At 41.6% G+C, this 13,591-nt stretch overlaps 1 protein-coding gene across 3 annotated transcripts in view; it reads right to left on the bottom strand.

Moving 5' to 3' along the window:
- Positions 1–13,591, bottom strand: part of pex1 (peroxisomal biogenesis factor 1) — a 99,211-nt gene that overhangs the window by 21,436 nt on the left and 64,184 nt on the right. For all 3 annotated transcript variants that reach the window (XM_059944936.1, XM_059944937.1, XM_059944938.1), the window contains exons 16-19: positions 10,921–11,055; positions 8,868–8,932; positions 3,534–3,676; positions 894–997 (exon numbers count right to left, since the gene is read on the bottom strand). In XM_059944936.1, coding sequence (XP_059800919.1) covers positions 894–997; positions 3,534–3,676; positions 8,868–8,932; positions 10,921–11,055 — 447 coding nt within the window. The remainder of the gene's footprint in view (positions 1–893; positions 998–3,533; positions 3,677–8,867; positions 8,933–10,920; positions 11,056–13,591) is intronic.

The following is a 13,591-nucleotide window of genomic DNA, read 5'->3' on the forward strand; positions in this document are numbered from 1 at the left end:
AGCAACATTAGCCAGGCCTCTGGCACAGAGTCTGACACCATGGCTCAGAAGGGTATGGCAAAGTGATAGGGGACTCTACAGTCGGGGGGTCAGACAGGCGATTCTGTGGACACAGGAAAGAAGCATGGATAGTAGTTCGGTAGGCTGACTGAACTTCGCCTTTTCTCCTTGGAGCAATGGAGGATGAGAGGTGGCCTAACAGAGGTTTATAAGATGATGAGAGGCATTGGTCGTGAGGATAGTCAGAGGCTTTTTCCCAGGGCTGCAATGGCTAACATGAGAGGGCACAGTTTTAAGGTGCTTGGAGATAGGTACAGAGGAGTTGTCAAGGGTAAGTTGTTTTTTTTTAATAAACGCAGAGTGGTGAGTGCGTGGACTGGGCTGCCAGCGACAGTGATGGAGGCAGATAAGAGACTCCAGGACAGGTACTTGGAGCTTTGATCACCCCCTTTGATACAGCCCTCAACAGGGGTATCAAATGGTGTTGGAGCTGTACTTAGCCACACAGTCGTAGGTGTAAAGCAAGTAGAACAGGGGACTAAGCACACAACCCTGTGGTGCTCCTGTGCTCTTGACTATGTCTGCACACTTTTATGCGTAGAGTTGCTGCCACATGTTTGGCTGATTAGATATTTACATTAATGAGCAGGTGTCCAGATGTACTTAATAAAGTGGCCAGAGTGTAGTGTACCTTTGAATCCATGCAATGTACACCAGCAGGGAAACAGCTAAAATTGACATGTGCATATAACAAACGCAACTTCCAAGCATTCACAAACATTGAAACTAAACATTACTTTGCAAGTGACATATTTTTCATTGAGACAAGTCTTTAAACCTCAAATGGGTTCTGTAATCTTTTCCCAACGATAGCCCTGAAACCGCTTCCTTACCTGATCAGGAGGTGGGCAGTACACTGATTTATCGAGACGACCTGGTCTTAACAAAGCAGGATCAATCAACTCCGGACGACTTGTGGCAGCCAGAACATAAACCCCTGTGGACAACAGTGTAGATAATTATATTAACCAATAAACACACATCGTTACTCAACGATTCTCAGTTTCAAGATTTCATTGCTTGTTCAACAAAACACAAGATGCACTTCAAGAGTGAGACACTGAAAATCCATGCAAATGGTTGACTCACTAGTAGTGATCTCTGAAGTTGATTTAAATTCACTTGATATATATTCAATATACAGTGGTGCTAGAAAGTTCGTGAATCCTGTAGAATTTCCTCTATTTCTGAATAAATATGACCTAAAATGTGATCAGATCCTCAAGCAAGTTCTAAAGCTAGATAAAGAGAACCCAATTAAATAAATAACACAAAAATCATTATACTTGCTTGGTTATTTATTGAGAAAATGATTCAATATTACATGTATTTGTTGGAAAAAGTATGTGAACCTTTGCTTTCAGTAATGGTGTGACCCCTTTGCACAGCAATAACTTCAACCAAACGTTTCCAGTAACTATTGATCAGTCCTGCATATCAGCTTGGAGGAATTGTAGGCCATTCCTCCTTACAAAACTGCTTCAACTCTGTGATATTGGTGGGTTTCCTTGCATCCACTGCTTCCTTCAGGTCCTTCCACAACATTTATATAGGATTAAGGTCAGGACTTTGACTCGGCCATTCCAAAACACAAATTTTCTTCTTCTTAAATTATTCTATTGTTGATTTAGTCTTGATTTTTGGATCTCGTTCTTGTTGTATTATCCAACTTCTGTTAAGCTTCAGGTGACAGACAGATCTGACATTCTCCTGTAAAATGTTTTGATACAATTTTGAATTCATTATTCCTTCAACAACTGCAAGGTGTCCAGCAAAGCAGCCCCAAATCATTCTTCACATGTTGGAATGAGGTTTTGGTGTTGGTGTTAAGTGCCTTTTCCCCTACAAACATAGCAATGTGCATTTCTACCAAAAAGTTCAACTGTTGCCTCATCTGTCCACAGAACATTGTCCCAGAAATATTATAGAACATCCAGGTGGTTTCTTGCAAACTTGAGATGTGCAGCAATATTTTTGTTTGGTTTCCTCCGTGGTGTACATCCATCAACACCATCGTTATTCATTGTTTTCTTAAAGTGGATACGTGAACAGAGATTTCTACAGGTTTTTTGCTGTTATCATTGCGTTTTCTTTCAGCTCCTTCAGCATTGCACGTTGTGCTCTTGGTGTGACCTATGCAGGATGCCCACTCCTAGGTAAAGTAGCAACAGTACTGAGTTTCCTCCATTTGTAAATAATTTCTCTTCCTGTAGACCGATGAACAGTCAGGTCTTTAGAAATGCTTTTGTAGCCTTTTCCAGCTTTATGCATCTCTACAATTCTTCTAAGGTCCTTTAAAATTATTTTGATGGAGGTATGATGAACAAAAACAGATCTTGCTTGAGAAGAGCAACTCTGTCAGTAATCTGACTTTGTGTATTTTTTTGATAGTGCAGGGCGCCTCTACAACCCACACCCCCAATCATTGATTAGAATACCTGACTCCAAATAGCTTTTGTAGAAGGCATCACCCCAGAGGTCATACACTTTTTATAACAAATACATGTAATATTGGATTGTTTTTCTCAATAAATAAATGAACAAGTATAATGTTTTTGTGTTGTTTATTTAATCAGCTTCTCTTTGTCCAGTTTTAGGACATATTTATGCAGAAATAAAGAAAATTCTACAGTGTTCATGAACTTTCTAGCACCACTATCCATATTGAACAAATTCCAATTCAGTCAAATGAAAGCCCTCTTTCACAAAAATGAATTTGCACTTATAAAATAATTTTCATAGCCCTAGGATGTCTGAAAGCAAGTTTTAGTTCACTATTGTAAGAAAAATGTGCAATAAATTTACAGCTATAAAGGAAATGTGCAAATGTCAAGAGAATTCTAACAGAAGGGTAAAAGTAGTCCAGGAATCCCTTTCTTCAAATAGACCTTGGGATTGTTTGAGGGATTTCCATAACATAACCTTAGCCCTTGCGTTTTCAACTAACCTCTGTGCTCAAGTTACTGGAGTGGGCTGACTCAGGGATACAGAACTGCTGAGAGGTAGCTACTAATAATTCGATTCAATCACCAACACCAACATGTATTTCACTACTTTACAGCCACAGTGATAGGGCAGGGACATTTCTCTTCAGTACAAGTCTAAGCCTTCCTTAATCTTCATCTCGTCTTCAAGATTTTATTTTTTATTATTTGTTTAGAGATTGAGCCCAGTTATAACCCCTTCTGGCCTGACGAGCCTGTGCCACTCACTTACAGCCATGTGACCGACTAACCTACAAACCCGTCTGTACACCTTTGGAAGGTGGCAGGCAACTGGAGTACCAGGAAGAAACCCACACAGACACAGGGAGAACATGCAAATGCTTAAGACAGTGACAAGAATTGAACTCAGATCACTGGTGCTGTAAAGCATAATGCTAACTGGTACACTACCATGTTGCCGCTGAAAAATAAAAGATACCCGATTCATTTTGTGCATTTTTGTCAAATAAAACCAAAAATGGCAAATACCTTGTAAGCCTTCAACCCCATCCAACTGTGTAAGCAGTTGGTTAACGACTCTATCAGTCACCCCCGTGCTGTCGTGACCCCGGCGAGGTGCAATTGAATCAAACTCGTCGAAGAAAAGAATGCAAGGTTTGGCAGCTTCTGCCCTGCAGATCAAAATGCAGAAGCCTGTTCATTTTTGTTAAAGAATTCAGTTTTGAAACCAGCTGACATAATGTGTTTAAACAGTTTTTTTTCCACCCAAGTGACAATATTTTTTAGGAGATGTGACCCGTACAAAAGGGACGGGTGCACTTGAATCCGAGGCGGACCAACATTCTTGTGGGCAGATTTACTGGAGCTGTTGGGAGCAGTTTAAACTAATATGGCAGGGGGATAGGAACCACTATGATACTGCTGAGGGTGAACTAGCAGGTTTACAAGTAAATGATGAACATAACATAAATGTAAGGAAGGACAAGTCAGTGACTGGGTACAAATGCAGACAGAGTAAAGAGTTAAATTATATCGCAGAGGCAAAATTCAAAAGGGTGAAGAACACAGGACCAAAGGCACTGTATTTAAACATGTGCAGCATTTGGAATAAGGTGGACAAACTCGTGGTGCATTTACAAATTGGTCAGTGTGACGTTGTGGACATCACTGAGTCGTGGCTGAAAGAAGGCCATAGTTAGGAGGTAAACATCAAAGGACATACTTTGTATCGAAAGGACAGTTAGGGTGGCATAGGCGGTGGTGTGGCTCTGTTGGTAAGAATGGCATTGCTTCTTTAGAAAGAGGTGACAAAGGGTCAGAGAATGTTGGATCTTTGTGGGTGGAGTTAAGAAACTACAAGGGTTTAAAAAAAACCATTATGGGAATCATATATAGACCTCCAAATAGTAGCCAAGATGTGGGATTGAGATTGCAAAGGCAGCTGGAAAAGGCATGTAATAAGGGTAACAACATAATTGTAATGGGGGATTTCAATATGCAAGGGTATTAGAAAAATCAGGTTGATGTCAGATTGCAAGAGACGGAATTTGTTAAATGGCTACAAGTTGGCTTTTTAGAGCAGCTTGTGCATGAGCCTTCTTGGGGAAGGGCTATCTTAAATTGGGTGTTGTGTAAAAACCCAGATCTTATTAGTGAGCTTAATGTAAAAGCTCCCTAATAAGGAAGGAGGCAGTGATCATAATATGACTAATTTGTACTGCAATTTGAGGGAGAAACATAAGTCACAGGTATCAGTATCGCAATGGGAATTACGGAGGCATGTCAGCGCAGCTTGCCCAGTTGGATTGGAGGGGGATACTGGTGGGGATGACGGCAGAGCAGAGATGGCTGAAATTTCTGGGAATAGTTCACAAGGTGCAGAATAGATATGTCCCACAGAAGTAGTTCTCAAATGGCAGTGATGGGCAACCATGGCTGACAAGGGAAGTTAAAGACTGCATAAAAGCTAAGGAAACGACATGGTCATGATCTTTAAACAATCACTTGATGCCGGCAAGGTCCCGGAGGACAGGAAGATTGCAGATGTTACTCCACTCTTTAAGAGAGAGTAAGGTAAAAAGAAGGAAATTATAGGTCAGTTAGCCTAACCTCAGTGGTTGAAAAGTGTTGGAGACTATTTTTAAGGATGAGGCTTCAGGGTATTTGGAGATTAATGATAAAATAAGTCAAAGTCAGTACAGTTTCTGTAAGGGAAAATCTTGCCTGACAAATTTGCTAGAGTCTTCAAAGAAATAGCAAGCAGAGTGGACAAAGGAGAGGCAGTGGATCTCATTTACTTGGATTTTCAGAAGGCATCCGATAAAGTGCCACGCATGAGGCTGCTTAACAAGATAAAATCCTATGGCATTACAGGAAAGATATTGGCATGGATAGAGGAATGGCTGACAGGCAGGAGGCAGCGAGTGGGAATAAAAGGGGCCTTTTCTGGTTGGCTGCCTGTGACTGGTGATGTTCCTCAGGCGTCAGTATTGGGACCGCTACTTTTCACATTGTTTGTCAGTGATTTAGACAATGGAATTGATGGCTCTGTGGCAAAGTTAGTGGATGACAGGAAGATAGCTGGAGGGTAGGTAGTGCAGGACTAGACAAATTGGAAGAATGGGCAAAAAAGTGGCAGATGAAATACAGTGTTGGGAAATGTCTGATAATACATTTTGGTAAAAGGAACAATAGTGTGGACTGTTATCTAAATGGGGAGAAGGTCCAAACATCAGAGGTGCTGAGGGACATACGAGTCCTCATCCAAAACTCCTAGAAGGTTAATTTACATACTGAGTCTGTGGTAAAGAAGGCAAATGCAATGTTGGCATTTATTTCAAGGGGAATAGAATATAAAAGCAAGGAGGTAATGCTGAAACTAGTCAGGCTGCACTTCGAGTATTGTCAACAATTTTGGGCCCCATATCTCACAAGGGATGTGCTGTCATTGGAGAGAGTCCAGAGGAGATTCACAAGGGTGATCCTAAGAATGAAGGGGTTAACAGATGAGGAGCATTTGGCAGCTTTAGGCCTGTATTCACTGGAATTTAGTAGAATGCGTGGGGACCTCACTGAAACCTACTGAATATTGAAAGGACTAGATAGGGGGGATGTGGACAGAATGTTTCCTAAGGTGGGGTATCCAGAACCAGAGGACACAGCCTCAAAACTGAGGGAAAACTTTTTAGATCAGAGGTAAGGAGAAACTTTTTTTTAGCCAGAGAGTAGTGAATCTGTGGAATGCTCTGCCACAGAGCCCAGTAGAGGCCAAGACCGTGGATATATTTAAGATGGAAATTGATCGCTTCCTGATCAGTCAGGACATCAAAGAATATGACGAGAAGGCACAGGTGTATGGAGTTGCGTGAAATCGGAGATCAGTCATGATGGAATGGCGGTGCAGACTCGATGGACTGAATGACTTAAATCTGCTCCTACGTCTTATGGTCTAAATGCCTTGCTAAAATCCATATACATCACATTCACTGCTCTACTTTCATCATAGTAGAGCAGCGGGTGTTCAGGAGAATCTCCCTGAGCAGTGCCATCGTTCCAACATGCTTCAAGGCTGCCACCATTGTCCCCATGCCGAAGAAGTCTTCAGTGTCCTGCCTCAAATACTATCATCCCATTGCACTCACAACCATCATCATGAAGAGTTTCGAGAGGCTCATCACGAGGCACATCAAGACCCTGCTGCCCCCTTCACTGGACCCCTTGCTGTTTGCGTACCGTTCCAACCGATCAACGAATGACACCATTGCCATCACCCCCCACCTGAACAAAAAAGACATACGTTCAAATGCTGTTCATAGACTTCAGTTCAGCATTCAACAGAATCATCTCTCAGAAACTGATTGGAAAGCTGAGCCTACTGGGCCTGAACACCTCCCTCTGCAACTGGATCCTAGACTTCCTGACTGGGAGACCTCAGTCAGTCCAGGTCGGAAGTAGCATCTCCAACACCATCACACTGAGCACGGGGGCTCCCCAGGGCTGTGTGCTCAGTCCACTGCTGTTCACTCTGCTGACCCACGACTGTGCTGCAACACACAGCTCAAACCACATCATCGTTTGCCAATGACACGACCGTGGTAGGTTTCATCAGCAAGAACAACAAGTCAGCATACAGAGAGCAGGTACAGCGGCTAATGGACTGGTGCAGAGCCAAAAACCTGTCTCTGAATGTGAACAAAAGAGATGGTTGTTGACTTCAGGAGGGCACAGAGCAACCACTCCCTGCTGAACATCGACAGCTCCTCAGTAGAGATCATTAAGAGCACCAAATTTCTTGCTGTTCACCTGGCAGAGAATCTCAGCTGGTCCCTCAACACCAGCTCCATAGCAAAAAAAGCCCAGCTGCATCTCTACGTTCTGCGAAGGATGAGGAAAGTCCATCTCCCACCCCCCATCTTCATCACATTCTACAGGGGTTGTATTGAGAGCATCCTGAGCAGCTGCATCACTGCCTGGTTTGGAAATTGCACCATCTTGGATCGCAAGACCCTGCAGCGGATAGTGAGGTCGGCTGAGAAGATCATCGGGGTCTCTCTTCCCGCCATCACGGACATTTACACTACACGCTCCATCCGCAAAGGAAACAGCATTATGAAGGACCCCACGCACCCCTCATACAAACTCTTCTCCCTCCTGCCATCTAGGAAAAGGCACTGAAGCATTCAGGCTCTCACGACCAGACTATGTAACAGTTTCTTTCCCCCAAGCCATCAGACTCCTCAATACCCAGAGCCTGGACTGACACCAACTTACTGCCCTCTACCATGCCTATTGTCTTGTTCATAATTATTTATTGTAATGCCTGCACTGTTTTGTGCATTTTACGCAGTCCTGGGTAGGTCTGTGATCTAGTGTAGTTCTATCTGTGTTGTTTTTACATAGTTCAGTGTAGTTTTTGTACTGTTTCATGTAGCACCATGGTCCTGAAAAACATCTCGTTTTTACTGTACTGTACCAGTAGTTATGGTCGAAATGACAATAACAATTGACTTGACGTGACTCGAATGCAGTCTGGGTTAGACAGGTACGAGGAGACACCAGACAAACTGAGGTTGTTTTCTCTGGAGCAGTGGCAGCTGAATGGAGATCTAAGCTTATGAGATTATGACAAGCATTGATAGAGAAGATACAAAGAATCTTTCTCCAAGGGTGGAAATGTTTAATATCAGAGGTCATGCATTTAAGGTGAGAGGGGATAAGTTAAAAGGAGATATGAGGGCAAGTTTCCCCTCCCCCCTCCCACGCAGAGAGTGATGGCTGCCTGGGCTGGTGCTGGAGGCAGATACAATAGTGAAGTTCAAGAGGCTCTTAGATAGACAAATAAATATGCATAGACGAGGGGTACTGATACAGACATTGTGTAGGCAGAAGGGATTAACTTAGCTAAAGATTTAATTACTAGTTAATTTAGTTTGTCACAGCTTTGTGGGGTTATAGTGCATCCCAGTGCTGTTCAGGTCTCTGTTCTGTGTTACAGAAATTCCTCTATTCATCTCCAACTTCCTACATGTTCAATTCCTGACAGACTGAACAACTATTCTTGATATAGTTCTGATCTCTGCTGCCAAATACACACAACAGAAGATCCCTGTTCTGGTTTGCAGACACTCTTAGCAAATATTTAAACTCTCTGTGGATGTAGGGAATTCTCTGTTAAAGGAAAACCTCTGATCATCACAGGTTAACTGTTACAATAATCCATTTTTCCTCATGTTTGCTGTAACCATTCACTTTTTTAGTGAAGCACTAAAAAAAATACAAATGCCAAGTTTAAACTGAATTAACATCCATCCCAAAGCATCACAACATACCTCCCGAAAACAGATATCGACAGATACAACATACCTCCTGAAAACGTCACGAACCGCCTGCTCACTTGCACCAATATATTTGCTCAACAGTTCGGGGCCCTGCAGAAAAAGGATTTTAAGTCTGTGAATTTATATAAACTCAAGAGATTTACTTATATTCTTTTTCACCAAACTCTTGCAATTCTATTTAAGAGGAATGATCATTTGCTAGCTCTGCTCCGCTGAGTTCTATAAAAGAGTGACACAAGTGTCTTTTCCTCTCTCCATGTGGAGACTCATTGCTATTTACACTTGATGATGTCAGACTCAAAGGAAATAAAAATTTCTAGCTGGCCTTTCAGATCACAATGTTTAATGACTATTAATTTCAGCAGGTAGATCTGGGGCAGTTATGAAGGTTTATTAATGGAAACTGCCTCAGAAAAAGAAAGAAGACTAGGGGAGAAAATTAACTTGGGTAGAAACCTATCTGGTTCAGTGATTCAAATCCAAACCTCTTGTGTTTTTGATGTTTGTTAACACTTTGGTGCAGTACTGAAGGAACACAGCAGCTAAAGGAACCTGCCTTGTTGATGCTGAACCACCTTGTTTCCTCCCTCACATAGATCCAACAGATTGTGTGCTCCAATTTGAAGTAGCCCTGGTCAAAGATTACATTTCAAACAACCTATATCACCAAATCATCTCATTTCCTTTCAATTTGAGACAACAAACAGTGCCAATGCAAATATAATGATAACACAAGATGAAGAGTCCTTGAAAATGAGTCCATTAGTCATGGGAACATTTCAATAATGGGGGGAAATGAAGTTGAGTGGTTATCCCCTTTTGTTCAAGAGCCTGATGGTTGAGAGGTTAGAATTATTCTTGAACCTGGTGGTGTGAGTCCTGATGCTCCTGTATCTTCTTCCTGATGGCAGCAGCGGGAAGAGTGCATGACCTGGGTAGTGGGGATCCCTAATGATGGACACTGCTTTCCTGTGACAGCGTTTCATGTAGATATGCTCAGTGGTTGGGAGGGCTTTACCCATGATGGTCTGGGCAGAATCCCTGTCCTCTCAGAATAAATACTAACAAGTTGTTATCATTTCACTGCTTGTAAACTGTTTTGTAACTCCCCAAAGTTAATAGGACAACTAGATAAATAGTCCTTCCTATAATACCAAAGTCCAACATTGGCAAGACTTTCTCTTACTACATCAACTACGTACAGAGCCATTCCTCCGGAGAAAACCTTGCATAATGAAAGCAGAGACTTCCTCCCCAAAAATCAATCCTAAGGCTCCCCAGTTGTTTAGTTCTGGAGGTGAGATTAAAGGATACCTTTGAAGGAGAAGAAGTTGTTGGGAAGATGGAAGAGGATTTAAGAGATAATGATAAAGGAAGAATACACAGATGATGCAATTGTCAACAAAGGAAGGAATGGAAATGAAAACGATTACTGAGTATGAAAGAGCGAGATCATCAACCAGCAAAGGAAGGGACAGAAATGGGAGATTACTGAGTATGAAAGAGTGAAATTGTTGATCAGCAAAGGAAGGGACAGAGGTTAAAGCAGAGGACTCCAGCCACCCCAAACACAAATTGTTTCAGCCTCTTCTCTCTGGCAAACAGTAACATCAAGGCCAAGACCAAGAGACTCTGGGACAGCTTCTTTCACCAGGGTATCAGATTGATCAATACACATTGATCTGATTGTATATCTGACTACATTGTATCTGACTGTAAATACATACATACAAAACAATATGTACATAATCTTAGTGTCTGGGCATTTTCCTCCCACATTTCCCTTCCTTATCATTTGTACATAGCAACGGAGACGCAACATAAAGACTTTTATTCCCTCATGTTGTGAGATGGATGCAAGAAATAAATTAATTGAACAGTCAATAATGGACTACATGCTGTGGACAGGCCTAGTTCAACAGAAATACATTGTTAAAACAGCAAAATGCATCAATCCAACTGATGTACTTACAACATTTTACAAAATGGAGTCAGGAGCAATGGGAATGAAGTTTATGCAAAAGGAGTAACTACCGTGATACAAATTATTAGCAAAAGTGTTTGTGGTGGTATAGTACCTTAACACTAATGAAGTTCATTCCACTGTCTTTGGTGACAACACTGGCTACTAACGTCTTTCCTGTCCCAGGCGCCCCATATAGCAGGATTCCGGATTGCATTCTTATAGGTAGTCTTGCAAACAGCTGTGGATACTGTAAAAATGTATTAAGTTATTCCAAAGACACCATAATCTTAAAAAATATATTGATATCTTGTTCAAAGATCTAAAATTACTTATTGCTTCCTTGGAAAAAGATATTGTTTATTAAATTATCTACTGAACATGACTAAAAGATTTCTTTGTGAAGCAAGCTTGACTAACAAGCAACTTGTGTATAACTCAGCTTCAATGTGCATGGACTGCACCGTTAATCTTCCACAGAACTTTCCCTGTAACCTTAGCTGTCACCAACGTTCATATCCAACCAATTCTTCCACCCAATGCTAAACAAATTTACATTCTTGACTGCACTTCACCTCCCACTTTCAGTAAACACTACTGCTTTTTCAACCCTCCACTTGTGACCTCCTGGGCAACTTTGCCTTCCCTTATTGCCGTTTCACTAGCTGCACTTAGCTGTCTCGGCCTCAAGCTCTGATTTCCTTCTCCAAATCCTATCGTTATATTTTACCTGCTTCAAGACACACCACAAGACAAATCAAAAGCAGTGGATGAACCAGGAGGTTTGTAGTCTACAGAGGGTTAGGTCTGTGGCACTTTAGTCTGGCAACCCAAGTCTGTACAAGAAAGCCAGCTGTGATTTGCAGAGGGCTATTTCAACAGCAAAGAGCTCAGAAACAATTCCTTGCTAGGTTGGAGGTGACATTGGATGCACGTCAACTCTGGCAGGACTTGTAGGCCATTACTACCTGAAGCTTAATAGAAGTTGGAAGATGCAACAAGACAAATGATCCAAAACACAAGAGTAAATCAACAACAGAATGGCTTAAGAAGAAAGTTCGTGTTTTGGAATGGCTAAATCCGAGTCTAGATCTTAACCCAATTGAGATGCTGTGACATGACCTGAAGAGGGCTGTTCATGCAAGGTATCCCAAAAATATTGATGAACTGGAAGTTTTGTATGGAGGAATGGTCTAAAATTCCTCCTCGGTGTTGGGCAAGTCTGATCAGCGGTTCCAGGAAATGTTTGGTGGAGGTTATTGCTGCTAAATGAGGTTCCACCAGTTATTCAAGGGTTCACATACTTTTGCCAGCCTCAACTGTGAATGATTAAAAAATGTTCAATAAAGACATGAAAAGTACAGTTGTTTGTGTGTTATTAGTGTAGACAAATTGCATTTGTCTATTATTTTATGAATAATTAATGCAGAAAACCAGATAATTGCGAAGGGTTCACAAACTTGCCACTGTAGTTGAGTAGTGTCACTGCAACTACCTTGCACTCAACGCAAGACCAAAGAGCTAACTGTGAACTTCAGAAAGGGTAAGACAGGGGAACACAAACCTGGTCCCAACATATTGAGGCAGCTATAAAGAAGGCTATAATTCATTAGGAGTTTGAGGAGATTTGGCTTGTCACCCAAAACACTTGAAAACTTCTAAAGATATACCACGGACAGTATTCTGACTGGCCACATCACCATCTGGTATTTGGTGGGGGGGTTAATGCACAGGATCAAAGTAAGGGCAGAGTTGTAAAATCATTCAGCTCCATTGTGGGTACTAGCCTCCGTAGTATCCAACATCTTCAAGGAGCAATGCCTCAGAAAGGTGGCATCCATCATTAAGGAACCTAACCACCCAGTACATACCCTCTTCTCATTGTTACAGTCAGGTAGGAGGTACAGAAGCCTGAAGGCACACACTCAGTGTTTCAGGAACAGCTTCTTCCCATAGGCCATCCAATTTCTAAATGGACATTGAACACTAACTCTCTACATTTTTTTAATTTTCTGTTTTTGAACTACTTACTTAACTACTTAATATACATATTTATTGTAATTCATTTTTTCCCCTCTATATTTATCATGTATTTTACTGCTACTGCAAAGTTTAACAAATCTCATGACATATGCCAGTGATATTAAAACTGATTCTGAAAGCATACCTTTCTAACCCAGGTTTATCACTTGCCACCATTGTTTTTGATGTTTGATCTTGATTCCATTTTTCACCACGTTAAAATGAGGCACATGGATATAATTGTTGTTCACAAAGTAAGTTAATATAGTAATAGCGGGTACAAACAATTGATGGCCGAACTGAGTAAGTATTTGGTTCCCTCTTCAACGTGGAAGACACCAGCAGTATGCCAGAACTTTGAGCGTGTGAGGGATAGAAGTGAGTGTAGTTGCTATTACTGAGGAGAATGCAATTCAAAGTACATTTAAGTAAAGTTGATTGGGAAGCTGAAAGGTCTGCAGGTAGTTAAGTCACTTGGACCAGATGGACTACACCCAGGGTTCCAAAAGAGGTGGATGAAGAGGTTGTGGAGGCATTAGTAACAATCTTTCAAGAATTACTAGATTCTGAGATAGTTTCTGCTCCTATGCCTTATAACTTAAATGGAATTCACTGGCTCAGAACCTGTGACTATACACCAGTGCCATCAGCAGATTTTATCTGTGTTTACACCGTAAGACACAAGAGTGGAATTGGGCCATTTGACACGAGTCTGCTTCGCCATTCCATCATGGCTGATTTATTATCCCTCTCAACCCTATTCA

This window comes from Hypanus sabinus, chromosome 20 (assembly GCF_030144855.1).
Source record: "Hypanus sabinus isolate sHypSab1 chromosome 20, sHypSab1.hap1, whole genome shotgun sequence".
Taxonomy (NCBI): Eukaryota; Metazoa; Chordata; class Chondrichthyes; order Myliobatiformes; family Dasyatidae; genus Hypanus; species Hypanus sabinus.